The sequence below is a fragment of the Panicum hallii genome, chromosome 1, assembly GCF_002211085.1.
Source record: "Panicum hallii strain FIL2 chromosome 1, PHallii_v3.1, whole genome shotgun sequence".
Classification (NCBI taxonomy): domain Eukaryota; kingdom Viridiplantae; phylum Streptophyta; class Magnoliopsida; order Poales; family Poaceae; genus Panicum; species Panicum hallii.
Genome location: NC_038042.1, coordinates 53,770,845 through 53,791,193, shown reverse-complemented (window position 1 = coordinate 53,791,193; position 20,349 = coordinate 53,770,845). Strand labels below are relative to the sequence as shown.

The 20,349-nt window shown below is 43.6% G+C and overlaps 2 protein-coding genes across 3 annotated transcripts; both read left to right on the top strand.

Moving 5' to 3' along the window:
* The first annotated feature begins 2,565 nt into the window (after window positions 1-2,565).
* Window positions 2,566-17,033, top strand: LOC112878916 (protease Do-like 7). 2 transcript variants are annotated; one of them, XM_025943184.1, is made up of 25 exons: window positions 2,566-2,990; window positions 3,100-3,170; window positions 3,274-3,408; window positions 4,415-4,473; window positions 5,020-5,056; window positions 5,325-5,450; window positions 6,518-6,607; window positions 6,783-6,848; window positions 7,019-7,075; window positions 7,196-7,261; window positions 8,211-8,318; window positions 8,486-8,566; window positions 9,238-9,287; window positions 9,708-9,873; window positions 9,992-10,492; window positions 11,325-11,507; window positions 11,597-11,699; window positions 12,008-12,178; window positions 12,258-12,337; window positions 12,401-12,454; window positions 14,703-14,930; window positions 15,289-15,504; window positions 15,600-15,757; window positions 16,285-16,396; window positions 16,559-17,033. In XM_025943184.1, exons 1-25 carry the CDS (start codon window positions 2,753-2,755, stop codon window positions 16,733-16,735), a joined length of 3,333 nt encoding a protein of 1,110 aa, XP_025798969.1. In that variant the 5' UTR covers window positions 2,566-2,752; the 3' UTR covers window positions 16,736-17,033. The 2 variants fall into 2 exon arrangements, with proteins under 2 accessions (XP_025798969.1, XP_025798970.1); XM_025943185.1 differs by lacking the exon at window positions 12,401-12,454 and having other exon boundaries at window positions 2,568-2,990.
* A 466-nt stretch (window positions 17,034-17,499) lies between these two features.
* On the top strand, window positions 17,500-19,309 carry LOC112878917 (proline-rich protein 2-like). The gene is made up of 2 exons (XM_025943186.1): window positions 17,500-17,819; window positions 18,102-19,309. The coding sequence occupies exons 1-2, from the start codon at window positions 17,762-17,764 to the stop codon at window positions 18,836-18,838; spliced, it is 795 nt and encodes a 264-aa protein (XP_025798971.1). The 5' UTR covers window positions 17,500-17,761; the 3' UTR covers window positions 18,839-19,309.
* The last annotated feature ends 1,040 nt before the right edge of the window (window positions 19,310-20,349 follow it).

Below are 20,349 nucleotides of genomic sequence, written 5' to 3'. Positions count from 1 at the left end.
AGAGATAAGACAAGCCTTATCTATTAATCCTGCTTGAACTATGTTATGTACACAGTCCCGTAGTCCCGGCTCCGACAGTGCCCTCATTCTTAGCTTTATGGCGTCGTTTACATTGATTAATCTAGAAGAGTAAAGCTTTAGTAAAATATAATATTTGTCATAAAATGAATCAAATCAAGTAAGAGGCTGCATTCACCATTATTGTCGATAATAGATTACGTCGGGTCTTCCAATTCGTTGGTGGCATCGGCAAAACACCCAATTATTCTACCTATGGTCGATTCAAATTGACGATTGCTCAAGCCAATAATCAAGCCAATAATGTTTGTCTCTCCCTTACGCACACGATGTTTTGCAATTGGGTAAGTGGTAGGCGATGCTGGGTTATCTTCATCTAGGCAGTTATGAGCAACTTATTCCGATGCTGTTCCATTTAGATCCAGAACAACCTAGTCTTCAGATTGGATTCTGGCCCCTACTACATCAGGGTATATAAGCTCAGGCCTAAACTGTTGATTCTCCATTACGATGGATTCCGGATGAAGATTGTTGGCTCAAAAATCTTTCTATCGTCTTGTGTAGGCTCTATTCCACTCCAAACCTTTCTCAGACTGAGGATTTTTCTAGCTTGCTTCCTTCCTTGCATGGTATGCTTCTCGGTCCCATTGATTTCTGTTAACTTTTTTGCTCTACATGAGACACTAATGATGATTGTCTTTTTACGTGATACAATTCACGACGCCATTTATTTTTACGCCCCTTTGTTTGTCAGTCATTGCCGTCATACATGCTTTGTCTCTCACTCCCGGGCTCTCCGCATGATTGGTTAAGTTTAGATTAACATTTGGATAGCATTTTCATTGCCTAGTATTAAAAGTATTAAATTTGGAACCAGTCATAATCCAATTGTGGAATCCATATTTAAACACAATTAAAAAATAACAAATACAATTTTTTAAAAAAGATCCAGACATAATGAACAAGATAAGTGTACAACAGATATTAGTTCAAACCCCCGAGCAACATCAGACAAATCTAGCATCCCCGTGTTGTCTGATGTTGTATCTGATCAAGTGATCAAGTACATATTAGACAAATACTGAACCCATAAATTTAATACATCAAATAAAGATAAGTGTAATTAAGAAGGAAAAGGCCACATATACCCGCAAAGTGTTCAATTCGGCTATGGCAGGAATGGCTGCGCTGGTTGTAACATCTACTCTAGTCGCCAATTCGCATTACTTGGATCTAGGTTTCCATCTATAGAAAGTTCACAGACGGCTTAAGACGACGATCACCTAAAAGCGGTAATGAGCTGACGCCAATGCTACAAGAAACAAAAAATTATCATTACCTGGTACGTGGTCAGTGGTGTTTGACTGAATTGATAGTAGACTGAGGTTGAGTGGAGAAGTTCTTGTGGATCCATTCGTCTTGGTGGTCATAACCATGGGGAACTATGCTGTTAGCTTGTACGAGTGCAAAAGTCCCACGTACATGTGTACAGCTTGGTGGTCAGAAGCTGGGCATAACGTCACTTTACCATGAATAAGAAATAATTGCTACAACTACTCAGCTAATTATATACCAACCTGACACATTTTCTTTGTTGTGTGCGTCATCCTTCTTCCTCCTATAAGAAGCCTCACGCCGCTTTTTGTTTCTTTCATTCCTTTGTTCATCATCAGTCACGGCGGCAGACCGGATTCTCGCTCGTTGTCTTCTAATCTCAATGGCGTCATCACTAATCTCGAAGGCGCGGCGCGGTGATGGCGTGTTCCCAGCGCGGCATGTCGTTAGTGTGGCGTGGCGACGCCGCGACGGTGGGCTAAATATAAAACGATGTGGGGTTTAGCATCATGGTTTAGCTCACCCTATTATCGGAAGGGCGCCATAATTATCGGATTTTTGAAATAAATTAGTAGCAGCGGGCGTTCCGAGGATCCATTCGCTGCCGTAGATGCTAATAAATTTGAAATGGACTATCAACGTTCACTGAACGATATACGATAGGTGGGGGCGACGTATGTCGCAAGGGGTGAGACCATAGAAAATTATGTCACCCTCAGCCTATAATAAGATTGACGAATTTACAAGTTACTCCCATGGCCTGTATAGTATTTTTTTTTTGAGATACTCCATGGCTTGTATAGTAAGTCCAGTACAATACGCCAGGGCCTGGAATTTGTGGTTTCGAAACAAGCCCACGGCCTGCTTGATTGATTCGAGCAAGAGTCATTTCAGCCCATTATGCTTACTATAGTCTCACGGCCTGCTTAACTAAATCAGCCCTTGAGCCCACGGACCGCTTAATTGAATAGGGCCTAATCCCGCGACTCTCGGGGGAAAATATCTTCTTCGCCACGCGAAGTCGCGCACCACCACGGGGGGCGTGCGACTTTGGCCGCGGTCTTCCCTTCCGAAATCTCGTGCAGCGGCCGCTACAATCGGCTATCGCACGCCAGCTGCAACCAGCCAAGCACCCAAGCCCAGCAGGCCGCAGCGCATTCTCCACCAGCTCCACTCCCAACTTCCGCTGATCTCACGCTCACAGCACCTCCCTCCCACCCCCCCCCCCCCCACCCCACCCCCCATCCGGCCACCCCGGATTCACGTCCCTCGCGTGATGATAAAAATCCTCCGAATCGGAGCCTAGCCCCTAGCACAAAACCCTAGCCCCCGCCGTAGAGCTCGCCCAAGCCGAGACGAGACGAGCCCGCCGGACCGGAGCCCCAGATCGCGGCCGGCGATGGAGAGCCCCGCCAAGGAGGACGCCGGCGGGGAGCTCGCGATGGAGATCGAGTCGTCGGTCACGGCGGAGGATTGGCGCCGCGCGCTCTCCCGCGTCGTGCCCTCCGTCGTCGTCCTCCGCACCACCGCGCCGCGCGCCTTCGACACCGAGGTGGCGGGCGCCAGCTACGCCACGGGGTTCGTCGTCGACACGTCCCGCGGCATCATCCTCACCAACCGCCACGTCGTCAAGCCAGGTAGGAACGGCTACCTCCAGCACCCATTCTCACGACCCTCGTTGTGTGCTCGTGCGACCTGTGGATGATTTTTTTTGCTGTTTTTTTGGTGCGATGCTCGCGGTGACAGGGCCTGTGGTCGCGGAGGCCATGTTCGTGAACAGGGAAGAGATCCCCGTGTACCCCGTGTACAGAGATCCTGTGAGTATATTCGGCTCGATTCCATTCTGTTATGTTTTATTTTGCTTTCCCAATGCTAATGTCATATGTTAATCCAAAATTTTCCCCTCTTCTCTCGAAACAGGTACATGATTTTGGTTTTTTTCGCTATGATCCAGGTGCCATTAAGTTTCTGAAGTATGATGAGATTCCATTGGCACCTGAAGCAGCATCAGTTGGGCTAGAAATCAGGGTTGTTGGAAATGACAGCGGCGAAAAGGTTCCCTGAATTTTATCTTAATTCTGACTGTTATGTACCACATTGTAAAGTATAGTGCATAAATGTCCTTGTTAGCCATGACAGCCTATAGCAGGTCCATATCTTTTGAATTGCTCGCGATCAAGCCTTACCGCCTTCTGTGAAACAAATCTTTTGTGCTTGTAATATTTAGGGAAATAATACCTTATGGAGCTAATGTCCCATCCATCATATACTCCATGAAAGCCTATTTAGTTAAACCTTAATAGCAACATGTTGACATTTCAATGAAAGAATTAGGGAAATGGTTTATGCACTTAAATTTCTCTTACAAATGCTTTGCAAACAATGATGTGGTAGATCACAATTAAATCCCATTTTCCCTTAACTTAGCCTGTGGTCGAGAGTTTTGTGACAAAAGTTTTTATTACATGTAACACCTCAAAGAATTATTGGTAAAGAGAAATGTTTGATAAGCTGTAAGCATGCCTTTGTACTTCTTATCAGGAAAAAGGATATGGAGTGACCCACCCCATTTTTTTTTTCCATCCTGATTTTAGTCATCTATTTTGCATTGTGACTGTGATGACATAGTTCTGAGAGCTTAGTATGTGAGCAAAAAGGACAATGCATGCAATGACCTGCTCATGCTTTGATGCCTGCACACTCTAGACCTGCCCACTTGCCCCGACTGACATGCAAATGTGTAGAAATCAGTTAGATGAATGACACATGGCATTCTGATACAAAATTGCTTTCCATCTTTCTTTTAATGCTAAGACAAGGCCTTTCCACCATGAAGTAGTTTTAACCCTTGAGCCAGAAGATGCTTATTTAACAAGTTGGCATGCAAATATAATATCAGCTTCTGCCAAAAAAACCATGCGAACAAATATAATATCTTTCACTGATGCATGTTTTCAGGCCTAGACATGGTTCACTCTTACAAGGATTTGGATGGAGATCTAACTGCCAAAATTTGTCTGGTAAATTTGGATGGTTCACTCTTTATGTTTAATGGATGCAGGTTTCAATTTTGGCTGGAACACTTGCTCGTCTTGATAGAGAAGCGCCTTACTACAAGAAGTACGCCTTCTTTGTATCTCTACATGGCTATCTCCTTTTCATAACTATTTATTTTATCACGGCATCCCTTTGCACACAGTACAATAGTACATAGAAAAAGGTATCGAGTTGCATGCACCAACCAATTCAACCCAAAAGCTTAAGCTGATGGGGAGAGGTGGGCAATTCACTTATACTTCAACAAAAGGAGACAACATATACAAAAGTTAACACTCCCATTTTTTTTTTGTTACTATATTTTGATGGCAACAAAGGAGATAGGGAATAATCATGCTAGTTTACACTCTATGCTTTTGTTACACCTCTTTTGCTCTCTGAGGTGACGAGATGTGGGTAGAAAGAAATGATACCGATAACCTTACTCCTGTAGTCCTATTATTTTACCATTATTTTTTGAAATGTCAAACTGGATGCTGTAGATTCCTTGATTTCTGATCTCTCCATCCAGTTGGAGCTGCTGGCTGTTCGAAGCTTGTAAATGATATGTAGGACAATTATAATATCTCTTGCTACTGATATTCTATCTTTATTTTAATTTCGTGTCAGGGATGGATACAACGATTTCAATACATTCTATATTCAGGTAACTTTCTTTGGCTACTTGATGCTGCATGCATCTTTAGATAGTTCGTATTGACCTGGTGATAATGATTTTGATCTCTATTTGACTTAATAGAATAGTCTGTTGATTTTCTTTTCATGTTGCTACTTGATGTCGCATGCATATTTAGGTAGTTCGTATTGACCTGCTGATAATGATTTTGATCTTCTATTGACTTAATATAATGGTCTGTTGATTTTCTTTTCATGTTGCTAGTGCTTGTAAATTAATGGATCCTTTGTTTCTTCAGGCCGCATCTGGTACTAAAGGTGGCTCTAGTGGTTCCCCTGTTGTTGATTGCCAAGGAAGGGCTGTTGCCCTGAATGCTGGAAGCAAATCTTCCAGTGCTTCTGCCTTCTTCCTTCCATTAGAACGTGTAAGTTGTTTATAATATACAATATCATGTCATGCTATATTAGATGTTCCAAAATTGTTGAGTTTAGTAGAATTTGCACGGAAATTGGAAGGCCTGCAGTAAGTAATATTTGAGTCTTACCCAATGTTCAAAAAAAAACGCTAGGCAGTGACCCACCGCCTAGAGCCTAGGCGTTTCAAGGCGTTTTTCTAGGCATTTGCACATACACACATATACATATATATCTTGTTATACACATACATGTACCTCTAAAAGAAAAAGGAAAATAAGAAGCTGATGGGCCTAACTTTGAAAAAAGCCCATTAAAACAGCCCAACCCACCTCCCAGCCTCCCCTCTTATCCACTCACCGCTCCCTTAGTTCCTCGCTCACCCACCCGTAGCCCGTGCTTCCTCTTCCTCCGCCGCCCGCCCCTGCCTCCTCTCCCTCCGCCCGCTAGCCCGCACCTGCCTCCTCTCCCTCCTCCGCCCGCCTGCCCCTGCCTCCTCTTCCTCCTCCTCCGCCGCCAGCCCGTCCGCCCCTGCCTCCGCTTCCTCCTCCGCCGCCAGCCCCTGCCTCCTCCGCCGCCGCACGCCATCCCTACTGCCACCGCCTCCTCCCGGCCGCGCCTATCCTCCGCCTACCCCCTTAGGCGAGGCGGCAACCCTCCGCCTAGCAGCGCCTTTTTGAACATTGGTCTTACCTTTAAGCGAGATGACATGGCACAAACTAGATTAGTAATGTGCGGCTCTACAGAAGCAGCCATATGTAATCAGACTAATGACAAACTGGATTAGTTGGCTAATTGGAAATTTCCTTCCAGTCTTTCAAGCGAGAGCAAATGTGAAGAATTTTCTTTAGTAATGTATTTTAATTAGTAATTAGTAATGCATTGCTACCTTTTAGTAATGCATTTTGTGCAATGGGTTTCCTTCGAAAAAAGACTAGGTAGCAGAGAGGTGGAAAGAGTGTACAGAAGTTAGAAATTACTAAAATATACGACATAAAGACAGGACATCATTACCATGTAAGATAATTCCTTTGTGGTGCCACTATTTGTTGTAAATTATGCTCTAAACTACTTCCAGGTTGTTAGAGCACTGAATTTGATACGCGATAGTTGGGATGGATTTGGTACCAAGCCAGAATCCGTTTATATTCCACGCGGTACACTCCAGGTGTGTATGCTGATCCCACTGTTGTATCATATGATGTGTTCAATTTCTCTCAAATATTCATGCATTCAACCTTGCAGCACTTCATATATTTTTGACATGTTTGATTTCTCTTCACTATTCTGCGATTCTTGGGCCTCATAGTATTCCTGTTCTTTTTTTTCTGTTGCTTTAAAAGGCGACCTTTCACCACAAAGGATTTGAAGAAACCCGGCGTCTTGGCCTCCGGAATGAAACAGAGCAGGTATATTCTTGCTTCATCTGTTGCTCGCTAATTGATTTGGTAATTTGTGATTGCTGTTTTTAGTTCTCCAACAACTTTCTAAGATTGTTTCTCCCTGCTATGATGAGAATATATTCAAATGTCAATCTCCATGTTCTAGGCTTAAGAACTGCAACTTGCTTTCTCTACAGATGGTGCGTGTAGTTTCTCCAGCAGGCGAGACTGGAATGCTGGTTGTTGAGTCAGTGGTAATTTCTGGTGCTTACAGTTCTAAGCATGTTTTTATCATACCACTTATTGTGCTACACATTGTATAATGCCACTCTATAACTTGTGACTTCTGAAACCGGAAGGCTGTGTCCATGCAGGTGCCTGAAGGCCCTGCTCATAAACATTTGGAACCTGGTGATGTTCTAGTTCGCATCAATGAGGAGGTGAGTACTGCTTTTAATTGCTAGATATATTTGATAATCCACCATATTTGTCTGTTAAGTACTGAAGACATTAATAAAGTAGCATACAAATTTTATGCCCAGTTTTCTGAATACCCTGTTCAAGCAGTAGCAGTTGAAAGTTAATATAGCAGGCTATGTTCAGAGTAAATTTATGCTATGGATCATCAGTTTAGAAAAAAATTATCCACGTTTAAAATGTCTCAAAACTGCCAATTTTATAGTACCACTATCAGTGCGATGTCATTCTACGGGTAATCTTATATGATGAAAAGCTGATTTTTTTAAGGAAAGAAAAGATAGGCTTTCACCTATTGTGCGCATGACCGACTGTTTATTTACTTTTGAATAAATCATGGGCCACGGTGTAAGAATTTGTGCGTGTGAATGTGTAATATTCCAAAGAATCAAAGATGTTTGTTAGGGCCAATCAGATTCTACTGAATTGAATTCTTAAAGTGCCAACACATTGCTATTCTAAACAAATAGATATCATCATTACCAATGTCAACCATACCATTTCCTGATATCCTGTGACTTCATTCATTTTACATTTGCAACTAATTACTGCTACTGTTACTGTTAACTACTCCCTCCTTTCTTTTTTTGTTTATCATTTTAGACTTGTGCTTGGGTATTAAGAAAATGCACAAACCTCAGTTCTTTAAGTTAGTTTGTCTCCTTAACTACCCATGCTGGCCATAACCAAGAAGCTGAGTCTTGGAAAATGTAGCAAACAATAAATGAGCTAGGGGCATATAGCTATTTCTCCTTGTTAGAATCCTATAATGACAAACACAAAAGAATACTTTTTTGCACAAGCTAGAACTGGAAACAAGAATATGTTTTGATGCTTATTTCATTTGCCATAGCACATATATTTTACTTTTGACTCTAGAACGCTGTTTAACCATTTTTTAACTAATTGCAGGCTGTAACACAGTTTCTTAGACTGGAGACTTTACTTGATGATAGTGTTGGCAGGGAGATTGATTTGCAGATAGAAAGAGGCGGAGTTCCTTTAACAGTAAAGTTGCAGGTATTTGGCAATTTTGACGCATCACATCTAAACTTTCATAGTAATATCTATATTACATCTATTAGACAATATGTTGTAATTCTCATTGCCACCTGTACCTTTCGTATATTTTAGTTAGCATCCCATGTTTTTGGAACCCTTTAAGCTTTACCACCTGATCTCTGCAGGTTGAGGATTTGCACTCCATAACTCCAAACCATTTCTTGGAAGTTAGTGGTGCTGTCATCCATCCACTTTCATATCAGCAGGTAAAATATGATTGAACCTTCATATCTCCTACCCTTGTTAAAGAACCTGAAAATATGGACAAGGACAACTGTTCCACTTGTTTTGAAATAGCAAGAGTTTTTTTTTTGTATAGTCTGAAATTACCATTATCTAAGTTAACTCAAACAGTTAGGCAAACGTGTATTGCTTTAGATGCTTCGAGTGTCTGCCAAAGGAAAATTACTATTTCTTGCCATGTAGGATGATAAGGTGTTAGTCGTATAGTATCACTACTTGATGAGGCATCAATTCTGTACTTGTACTTATGCATGCAACTACCTCTAGCTACTAGATAATGCAATGATTTAAGCATCTACAGGAGGTGCTAGCATTATATGGGGGAGGGATCTTATGTGGGTGCTTGAGTACTCTCACTGAGAAGCCGAATAGGGCACCTTGCATTGGAAATCATGAGCTCTTCCCACCATTACACCTGCAAATCCTGTGACTTGCTAAAGTTGAATAATTCTTGTAGAACTTGTTAGAAATGGTGGTCTCACAACTGTATTCATGCTACATAATTAATCAGTTGATGCTTACATGATTACATCACTTCCTCATGTTTGAACTTAGATTGGCAACATCATGTCTACATCTACAGTATCTTTTGAACTTCCAAAACATTGCTAATCATGCTTTCATCTTGTTTCAGGCTAGAAACTTCCGATTCAAATGTGGTCTCGTATATGTTGCGGAAGCAGGGTAAGAAATCCAACTGTAACATAGCCTCTGATGTTCCATTCCCTGAAAGAATGACTACTTATTTGCTGTAATTGCAGCCTTTCATTTATAGTAACGTAACAAATCCTTTGGAAGTAGGCTGTTGGAACTGCCTTGTAGTTAAAAATGGACTGTGAGGAATATCGTGGCAATAGTTTGTCAAATGTTGATTTGCTGTCCTTGTATAAGTTGCATTTGAATTCCTACAGGTTCCCAACTAGCAACTGATCATAATCTTTTGAGGTTTAAACAACAATAAATGCTGTCTTGTTCTTTGGGTCTTCATTATTTACCCTCACAGTTTCACCTTCAGTTTGCTAACTGATATCTTTTCTATTGTATAAGATTTATACCAAAGCAACCTGGTCATTTCTTCAACCTGTCTAACACATTGCAATGCAGGTACATGCTCTCACGAGCGTCTGTTCCACGCCATGCAATTATCAAAAAGCTTGCAGGAGAGGATATTGCAAATTTAGATGACCTTATTGCAGTTCTTTCAAAATTGGCTAGGGGATCACGAGTGCCTCTAGAATATGTAAAATACACTGACCGTCACCGGAACAAGGTAAGATTCTTGAATAGCAGGTTTATCACAATAAACAATTCCTTATCTCCTGCACATCCTTGTACAAATTTGATTTTGTCTTTCTTACTAAACTAATCATTTTTATTTATTTGAACAGTCTGTACTGGTGACGATTGATCAGCATGAATGGTACGCGCCACCTCAGTTATATACTCGAAATGATGCAACTGGCTTGTGGACTGCAAAACCAGCTATACCACCGGAATCTCCATTTTTAGCTTCAGCTCACCATGCTAATCATGTGGACACAAACTTGAACTCTGTTCCATCTTTATCCGAATCTAGTCCTATGGATCTCAAGTGCCAGTATGATTCTGAGAATTTGGCAGATGGATGCATCAAGATGCAAACTGACGATGAGATTGTCGTAGATGGATCTCACTCTAGCGAAGATTCTCTTGTTGAGAAAAAAAGGCGACGTGTGGATGAAGAGATTGCTGCTGAGGGAACTTTACCATCTTATGGAGATCTAGAGGATGTACAAGGTGATCTTCTGAGGCATCCTTCCAATGGAGAAGGCTCTGACCTTGCTCGAACAATATCAAGTAATGCGTCCTTGGCAGAACAAGTAATCGAACCAGCCCTTGTAATGTTTGAGGTGAGCAATATATACATTTTAATGGAACATGCACATTATAGTCATGATCTATCATTTGGTACTAGATTCCGTATTGCTGCAGACCAGCACATACACAATAGAAAATGCATAGGCTTTTCTATGAGCTATGCTCTGAAGTGCATCAAAAGGCCAAAAGCATGCTTAGCCTAGGCAGAGCTAGCTTCATTTATTTAACCCTTCATGGTATGCTGAAGTTCAAGTTACCTAAGATATAGCCTCAGTATGTTGGCATCTATTTTAATGTATGGGCATATGAATAGGATTTAGGTTTAAATAAGTAACTAGTTTGCATTTGTAGTGATAGGTTTAAGCTTTCTCACCTAGCTTTCCTGAAAGGTTCATCCTGATGTTTCCAGAAGAAGCTGAACCCCCAAAAGTTGGCACTATAAATTTACACTTGTGGAGCATGTTGTTTATACTTCAGTCTGGGGAAAAGTTAAGAGCTCATATGTTATGGAATATTGTGCTAATGTCATGTTTTTAATATGAATTTTCAACAATGGAGTGTGCTTTTTTGGCTGTATTGACAATATTGGAGCCAAAATAAGAGCGTCCCTGTTGTTTTTCCTCAGTGAACTACCAGTAAAAAACCTGTTGCTTTTTGTCACTGCTGACTGTTGGACTATTTTCTATATGATCTCTATTTCCTTCGCCCCATTATTTTCCAGGGCTTTGGGAGCATTAAATTTTGTACTCCTGCTAATTATTAACCTCCTTGCAATTTAAAAGCAACCTGTATTGTTTTGTTTTGACTTGACTAGTGGCTTTTGTGCCTGTTTCTCAAAACCTTCTGTCCTATCTATCTTTTCAGGTGCATGTGCCGCCAGTTTGCATGCTTGATGGGGTGCACTCTCAACATTTCTTTGGAACTGGGGTTATAATACATCATTCTGACTGTCTCGGTCTGGTTGCTGTTGATAGGAATACAGTTGCTGTATCTATCTCAGATATAATGCTTTCATTTGCTGCATATCCCATTGAAATACCAGGGGAGGTATTAGTTTGTTCTGTTCTCAATTATAAAAGCTAAGGCATACAAAATTTCGACTAAATGTTCTTATATGTATATTTGTTGTTTGTCAGGTTGTTTTCCTGCATCCTGTTCACAACTTTGCACTGGTGGCTTATGATCCTTCTGCACTAGGAGCTGGAGCATCTGTTGTCCGGGCTGCTAAGCTTCTACCAGGTTTGTTTCCTTTAGAATGTATCCATGTTTTTCCAATACTATCTGAAAAAAACTGACTTGTGCTTCATTTCACTTTACTGAATTAATGTTGAGCTTAATCATTTCATGCCCTTATATAGAGAGTAGATAGTCACAGAACCTTTTGTTTTCCAGTCAGCTTGCCTTTATTTATCAATGTAAAGCTTAATTATGTTATACCATTAAAAAAGAGTACATAGTCACTGAACTTTTCATTTTCCAGTCAGCATGCCTTTTCCACAAAATGGTCCATTTTCATTTGTTTAAAAACCCTTCTGTTTTCTGTGTAGAACCTGCTTTGCGACGAGGAGATTCTGTCTATCTAGTTGGGCTAAGTAGAAGCTTACAGGCCACATCAAGGAAATCAATCATAACTAATCCTTGCACAGCTGTTAATATTGGGTCAGCTGATTGCCCACGATACCGTGCAATAAATATGGAGGTCATTGAGCTCGATACTGGTACTTCCTATAGAACTTTCACTGCGTTGGATCATGTTTAAATTTTCCAGGTTGACTATATTGCAAATTTTTTGTTTAGATTTTGGTAGCTCATTTTCGGGCATCTTGACTGATGAACAAGGAAGAGTTCAAGCATTATGGGCAAGCTTTTCTACCCAGGTTGGTTTGCTCAAGTTCTTCGCTTTACCTGTTTCTTAAGTAATGATGCTGGCATGCTCCCAGGAACATGTACTCAAAAGAATAAAGAAAAGAACAAAACGGCGGCTTACACGCAAGGTTAGCTGCGTTTTATCTATAACATCAAGTAAACTAGAGTCTGGGGTGCGCCTCCGGCGCACCAATCTTCCAGTCCAATATAGAAGATACTACAGAGATTAAGAGACTTTATGGGGATGTCTTTCACAGCTTCCATATTGATCATGATTCTAAACCCATACAGAGTGAGACCACGTTCTATTTCTTGAGCTTGGCAGAAGTGTTATACGCAAATTTTTTGAAACTACAACATAATGTCTGTATGTAAGAGGTGCAATTCAGCTATGTAACTAACGATCTAAATAAGAAAGGGAATAGCTAATTGCCTATGAGATTTTACAATTGTTTGGAAAGGAACATAAGCAAACAAAAAATAGTACCTAAAGTAAACATTCATTCATTAGAAAACAAATCATCAAAAAATCTGATCCGCATTCCATTGTTAAATCTGAAGAATATAACATCCAAACATGCATTCGATGTGCAAAGCTACATGATCGTCTATCCACCACGCTCGCTCAGCATTCTAGGGCATGTTATGCAAATGACACAGAAACACATATCATAAAGAATCCTCATCACAGAAGAATATTTTCAAGATTTATTTCAAGGTCAATTTTATATAAGAGAAACAAGATGAAGGAGAGTGATACAAATTAATACCTTAAATTGAACCCAATCATGCCAAAGAAGGTCAGGATCTTGGCATCAAATCCTGGATCAGAAAGCTGTGACCCCCTCTTCGTGGTGCAAGCATGTCGCTGTATCACACTAACACACCAAGAACTAGTATAGTACCACTTGCCATAAACCAAGTTGCCCAGAAACTGCTAAGCAGCTAATGAGGAATTTTTGTAGAAGTAAATATAGAAAAAACATTAACTCCCACAAAGCCAAGAGCAGCCTTCACATCACGACTATGCAATCAAGTTTCCAAACCAATTAAAGATACTGATATACTGATATACTCATTCAAGTCAAAGAAAGAACGAATCCCAGTCCTGACACATATGCCATTCCAATGTCGGTCTTCTACCTATCTGGCACATTTCATCAACAAGGATTGGGAGAGGTAAGTTGAACTAATTTTTAACACAAAAGTGTTACATTGTTCAAAATCAACACTTATATTTGCGGTACGCTGAACTCCAAACATCAATATTTTCAGTCAGATCAAAGCCTCATTGAGTTATTGCCAAAATTTTAGCAGATATAAGAACATTATCAGAACTAACATGCATAGGTGTAAACCATACTGTATTTTAACATTAGCAAATAGATATAACCCAGCCGTGGCTTGCTGCTCGAGCGGCATTGGCTTGGGGAGGGGCACTCCATGTTGCAGGCAGATGGGCAGCTTGTTCGACGCGGGTCGCGCAAATGGGACTCGTGGAGACGATGCGGGAAGTGCGGACTGGAGACACGACACCTCTGCGAGCCCGGATGGGAGGGAGGCACGGGGCTGCAGTGGGTGGCATGGATGAGGCGCCCCAAACACTAATCTTGCCGGAGGCGGATCCGCCGGCGGCCTCGGAGGCGGTGGAGAGGCCACCGGAGAGCATGCGGTCGAGAAGGGGGCAGCCGAGAGGCAGCTTGGCCCCGCGGCAGGAAGGGAGGAGGAGGAGCGGGTTCTCTGGGCGAGGCGCACGCTGGCTGTAGGAGGACGAAGATGAGGCAGCACAGAGCTTAGGCGCCGGCGGCCGCATCGCCGACGAGCTCGCCGGCAAAGGGGATTGGGGGTTTCGGTTTCGAAGTGTTGCGGATACTTTCCCGCAGGCCAACCGCACCTAGGGGGCCGGCGGCGGAGGCCCCGGCAGCTGCGACAGGCGCGCGGCGGCGGGGGTGGCAGGGGGGGGGGGGGGAGAGAGAGAGCCGGGGGTTTCCCGAAAAAATGAATTTTCTCTTCTTCGTGTTGAAATATTTCAAACAACAGGGGGGTTTTCATAAGATAATTGAGCGCGTTTACTGTAGCTGGAGGGCGTCCATGGACCGCGGTTTGATTCCAGCAAACAAGGAGGCCTTTTTTTGCAAATTTCCACGTGCCTGCCTGCCTGCCTACGGATGGCCAGATCGCGATCGGATGGCCGCGAATAGGGGCGACGTAGCAGCGCTCCGGGGGCGCGATTTCGTGCAGGAATAGAGTTTTGATGGCCAAAAACAGTAACCTTATATGGACTACTAGTAAAATGTTTTTTAAACAAAACCAGGATTCTTCTATATGCTTAGTACTACTGCTAACAGGTGTATGACTAACACTTGTTCTCTCCAGCTGAAATATGGTTGCAGCAGTTCAGAGGACCATCAGTTTGTTAGAGGCATACCAATATATGCAATAAGTCAAGTACTTGAGAAGATTATCTCTGGTACTCAAGGACCTTTTCGACTTATCAATGGAATGAAGAGGCCCATGCCATTTGTCAGACTCTTAGAGGTAGAACTTTATCCAACTTTGCTGTCCAAGGCGAGAAGTTATGGATTGAGTGATAACTGGGTGCAGGTAATCTGATCTGTCTTTCTTTTAAAGTTTTAATATTCTGTATTCTTATTGATCTGCAAATATGGTTATACTTTTTTTACCTAATATCTTCTGAGTCTCATTGCCCAATACCATCACACATGTTTTACCAGATAATTTTTTGATTATGAATCTACTCTTTATTACTAGTTCAGCTGCATTTATCTGTTAGTGAGCAACTCAAGTAATTGTCAAATTTGGTGTATGGCCCCTTTTTTTTCTCGAACACGCAGGAGAGCTGCGTATCTTTGTATGGTCCCTTTTGTCCCGTGTTACCTGCAAATAGAGAAGTTTTTGCTCACATCAAACTTTTAATATTCCATTGTGATTATGCTTTCAGGCCCTTGCGAAGAAGGATCCTGTGCGCAGACAAGTCCTGCGGGTGAAAGGTTGTTTGGCTGGATCAAAAGCTGAAAATCTTCTGGAGCAGGGAGATATGATTCTTGCTATCAACAAGGAGCCAATTACATGCTTCCTTGACATTGAGAAGGCTTGCCAAGAGTTGGACCAATCCATTGGGTCAGATGGAGTGCTGAACATGACAATATTCCGTCAGGTTAGGATGACGCAACATAAATGAAAACAGTTTTGACAATAAACGGGTGCAAACCAAATCAGCAGTATAGATTGTAACTATCAACATTTTTGCAGGGCAAAGAAATTGACCTAATTGTTGGAACTGATGTAAGAGATGGCAATGGTACAACCCGAATGGTTAATTGGTGTGGATGCATTATCCAGGATCCTCATTCAGCAGTGCGTGCACTTGGCTTTTTGCCAGAAGAAGGTCATGGAGTTTATGTTGCGAGGTGAGGTTTCCTTACAAACTTGTGTATGCAATATTAGAAGCATCTCTAATCTATAATCTTCTCTTCGACTTAATATCTGAATATGAGAGAATTTAACTACTGAAGTTTTGGATTAGCCATCATTCTGTTCACTAGTATCTGACATAGAATTAGTTAAAACTTTGGTGCTGGAGTGCTCATCAAGTTCAGCATGTAGGGGCTACCTACAGTTCTGTTGTGTGAGCCTGAAAAAAAGAGGGGAGCTTAGAAGAGTTGTGAGTGGATGCCATGTGGTATTGTGGTTAGCGTACTAAATAAGTCTATCTATCATTTGGATAAAAATAAAGAGATGGCATCTAATTTCTGCTTTAGGGCGGAAGCAGCTGAAAACTAACCAGCATGCTTCATATTGCACGTTTCTCCATGATTAATGTGAACTGGGTGGACAGAATCTATAGTTTACATAGTTGTATAGATGTTAGACTATGAGCAATAGCACATTTAGATATGACTGGGAATGAACAGTTAGCGCCAATGATTTTATGCAGATGGTGTCACGGAAGTCCGGTACATAGATATGGTCTCTATGCTCTCCAGTGGATCATTGAAATTAATGGGCAGCCAACTACAGATCTGGAAACCTTTATACAGGTGGTGAAGGTACGTGATATGCATCAAGTGGCAAATAGCATCCTCTGTGATTTTCCTTTCTTTTCTTGTTTGGTTATCACTATATTGCAGTATATTAATGCTAGATATGGCTTTGCTTTGTTCCTTCATCATCCATTTGAATTAATATGGCTGAGTCATTCTTCTCCTCAGGGCCTGGAAGATGGTGAATTTGTTAGGGTAAGGACCGTCCATTTGAATGGAAAGCCTCGTGTTCTTACTCTGAAACAGGACCTTCACTACTGGCCGACCTGGGAGCTTAGCTTTCAGCCAGAAACTGCCACATGGCGTAGGAGAACAATAAAAGCGTTGCAATCAACTACGGCGTGATCAAGTCTATTTTGTCGTGAGTAACATGGAGATGAGGAAACTAGAGATCTTTTATTTGGCAAGCTGAAATCCTGCCTTATGCAGGATTAAGCTACCCTGGACTTTGGAGGATTAGTGGTGGGCATTAGCATAGGGGGTGTTTGAAGGACATAGTATTGATAAAAGAAACATATGGATTCATTGGTTCTGAACAACTGGACCGCGGGATTTACCTTTTGTATATCCTCTATTCCTATATTTGGGTAGAAAAAAAAATAAATCGTTAGCTTTCTAGCGGCCATTTCGCTTCCGCATTAAATACTTTTCTTAGTTATAAAGTTACCAAGTCACAGATTTCTGGGTATCACATCCAGGGAAATTGTTCTACACTGGTATCAGCTCGATTGCATAATTTCTATAATAAGTTTTTACTCCTGCTTCGTCACCTACTTATGGTCGGTTCATTACTTTGGGCCCATGTTTCTTTGTTTACTCTCAAAAATCGGCTTACCTTTCCACATGAAGCAGCTGAAGCCAAATTGCACGGTGAGACTCATCGAGACGGGACGGAAGTAGCCAAACTGCCCAAGTCTATCTCTGCAAGCTCACCGGGACCTTTGGACTTTCGCGCTGCGTATGACAAATGCAGGCCATGCCGTCACCGTCCTTCCCTCCGAAGGAATATATTCGGCCACCACTTGTTAGCTCAATCTCGTGTCCACGGAAACGAGGACCATCCCTTTACTTGTCCTGAGCTTGCGCCACTCCCGCCGATGCCTTCCGCCGAGGGAAAAAGGAGCGTGTTTTTAGGTACCCGATCATTGTTGTTGGATTCCTTCTTTCCTCGCCGCGGCACCACGGCAGCACCAGCCGAACAGGTGTGGCCTCCTTCTATAAGGGCATAAGGCCCCCGTCCGTTCCACTCCGTCGCTGCGAAGTGGAGGAGCTAGCATGTATCCCGGACGCGAACGCGCACGGGCACACGCGCGCCAACGGCACCACCACCATCACCACCCGGCGAGGTAGGGAGGGAGGGTTGGGAGAGACATGGGTTGCTATCCTCCCTTGGACAAGATCGTGTCCAAAGCGCTCGGAAAATGTAACGGTGCGTACAGAGCTCTCTCTGCTTCACTCGTTTTTGTTTGTATGCTTCGGTTCTTACAGCTGGTAGTTCTCGGCTTCTCGTTCTTGTAATCGAGGGTGCAATACTAGAATGTAGATTTGCATGGTTCAGGGTCATGGCTATGAGCAAGCTGCTGCCATGTTCTGCGTTCAGTGCTTACTGCATAGTGCTTTATACACAAATTACTGCGTGTCCAACCAACCGTAAATTAAATGTGTCGCAAAGTTTCCGAGTCTTGACAAATTACGGCTCGCCCACGTGCAGGGCGCGACAGATGGAGGAAGGAGAGGCTGGACTACGCCCTGGCCTACCCGCCTACAGAAATCCACTACATGCGGCCGGAAGCGCGCACGGTCACCTTCGCCAGCAACAACTCCGTCTACGTGATCCCACCGTCTCCGCCACCGCCGCAGCAGCCGCCGTCGCAGCAGCAGAGCCCACCGGAGCCGCCCCGGCAACCGCAAACGCCGCCGCAGCCCGAGCCCGAGCAGCACCACGACGCACCCCAATCCCAACCGCAACCCCAACCGGAGCAACCCGCCGAGGCCGAGGCACCCTCGCAAACGCAGGACGCGCCGCCACCGGCCGAGCCGAAGCCGCCGAAGGGCCCGAAACGGGGCAAGAAGAAGCAGTCCGGCCGCGTCCGGTTCGGCCCCGAGCCTCCCCCTCCGCAGCAGGAGGAGCAACCGCAGCAGCAGGAGGAGCACGACGCGCAGGGCCCGGGCGACAGCGGGAACGCGCCGGCGCCGGGTCGGCAGGAGCCTCAGTGCGCGGCGCCGGCGCCCGCGCCCGCGCAGGGGCAGGGGTACCTGCTCCGGTACACGCCGTCGCCGCTGCCGAGGTGGGAGGCGACGCCGCGGCGGCACGAGTACTTCTCCGGGGAGTACCGGAGCTACTACCCGACGCCGGTGCGCGAGGGCATCTACCGCATCGCCACCGACGCCAACAGGCTCACCACCATCTTCAGCGAGGAGAATCCCAACGCCTGCACGATCGCCTGAGGGCGACGGCGAGGGAATAAACCGTCTCCATTCGTGCGATCCCTTTCCTCTCTTTTCTTCGGTTCTTGGCTGATGATCAAGTGCAGGGATCGTGCGCCGAGAATCAGGTTCTTCTTGTAGGTGTTGTGTAGATAAGAAAAGTAAGGAGAAAACTTTCGGTTCGGCTGGCAATGATGTTGAGACGAAACATTCCTTGTGCTGCCTGCCTTGGATTGTCGTTGCCCTCTCCTGCGTTTTGATATTCCTCATCACGATGGTTAGTCTGACGGCCGCCAAAGAGAGACGATGAATAACAACAGGCTTCGGCGTTCGCCAGTGAGAATGCGTTGAAAGGAAACACAAACTCCATCGTCCATCCTCTCTTTCTTTTCTTCTTTTTCGAATGCCATCATTAAAAAGAGGTCATGCTAATGTAAGCCTGTCCTTTTGATTGATACCTCCGAAATAGTAATGAACTCCTCGCAAATACTATCATGGAGCTGAGGCGAACTGAATTCATCTCGCAGAGTGAGACATCAAGTGGGAAATCGAGAAACAACAATGAATTGAGTAGGCTAAGTGACGCTCAATTGGTTAGGTACTTAGGGATGAAAATTGCATATTCATGTTCCATTCTCAAATTCACCTTTGGTGCTCGCATTTATCGGCTACCTATTCATTCAACATGCTTCTTGGCAGGCTTTAGAAAAAAAATGCTGATATCTGTAAGACTGACATGCTAGGAATGTTTCAAGAATATGGAGCCGAAAATTAACAAGTTTCTACGATTCGTTTAGAAAATTGGAGAGCCCCAGGTTCATTGTGAAACCAATACAGAGTTCATATTCCATCCGTTCCAAAATATAGTTTGTTTTAGTTTTTCTAAATTTATAATATTTGCTATGTATCTAAATATAATGAATACTTAGACGCATAACACCATCCTTTTCGTTGATACCTCGAAAAATACTGATATCTCTAAGGATAGCATGCTATATTTGAAGTTGTACTAGATGAAGTATGCCTCGCATACAAGTTGTCAGCTCCAACGGAGAGGAAAATGGGTGCCCTGCGACCTGAAGTGCTGTGCGAGCGAATCAAACACGCACTGACCACAATAAGGCCTGTTCTACCGTGGTCTGAAAAACAAGCCGACGAAAATGCTTCGACCGTGCTACATGGGCCGGGCGGGACCGCATTGACCAAAGGGCCTGTTCCCACAGGCCATGGCATTCAACCCATGGCCGACACACAAGCGTCGCCACCATCCGTCCACTTACGCAGTCAGGCGAACAGCGACGAACGGGAACGACCCAACTCGAGACGATCTGAATCTGAGACGTTTAAGTTCAACCGGTCAACCATTACCAAATACTACTGCACTTGTGGTCAAGTCCAAAACCACTGTTCCTGGCCGTACACGAATAGAGTAGAGTAGAGTAGAGTAGAATGGACAAGATTGACTTGGAGCAGCTAGCTCGAAGTCGTATCGTACGTGGCCAGACCAAGCCAAAGCCAAGGAAACGCAGGAC

Excerpts from the sequence above, each read along its gene's own strand:
- LOC112878916 (XM_025943184.1), top strand. The coding sequence starts at position 2,753 with ATGGAGAGCCCCGCCAAGGAGGACGCCGGCGGGGAGCTCGCGATGGAG. Across the intron at positions 3,171-3,273 it reads ACCCCGTGTACAGAGATCCT|GTACATGATTTTGGTTTTTT; the intron begins GTGAGTATATTC and ends CTCTCGAAACAG. Across the intron at positions 5,451-6,517 it reads TCTTCCTTCCATTAGAACGT|GTTGTTAGAGCACTGAATTT; the intron begins GTAAGTTGTTTA and ends AACTACTTCCAG.
- LOC112878917 (XM_025943186.1), top strand. The coding sequence starts at position 17,762 with ATGGGTTGCTATCCTCCCTTGGACAAGATCGTGTCCAAAGCGCTCGGA. Across the intron at positions 17,820-18,101 it reads AGCGCTCGGAAAATGTAACG|GGCGCGACAGATGGAGGAAG; the intron begins GTGCGTACAGAG and ends GCCCACGTGCAG.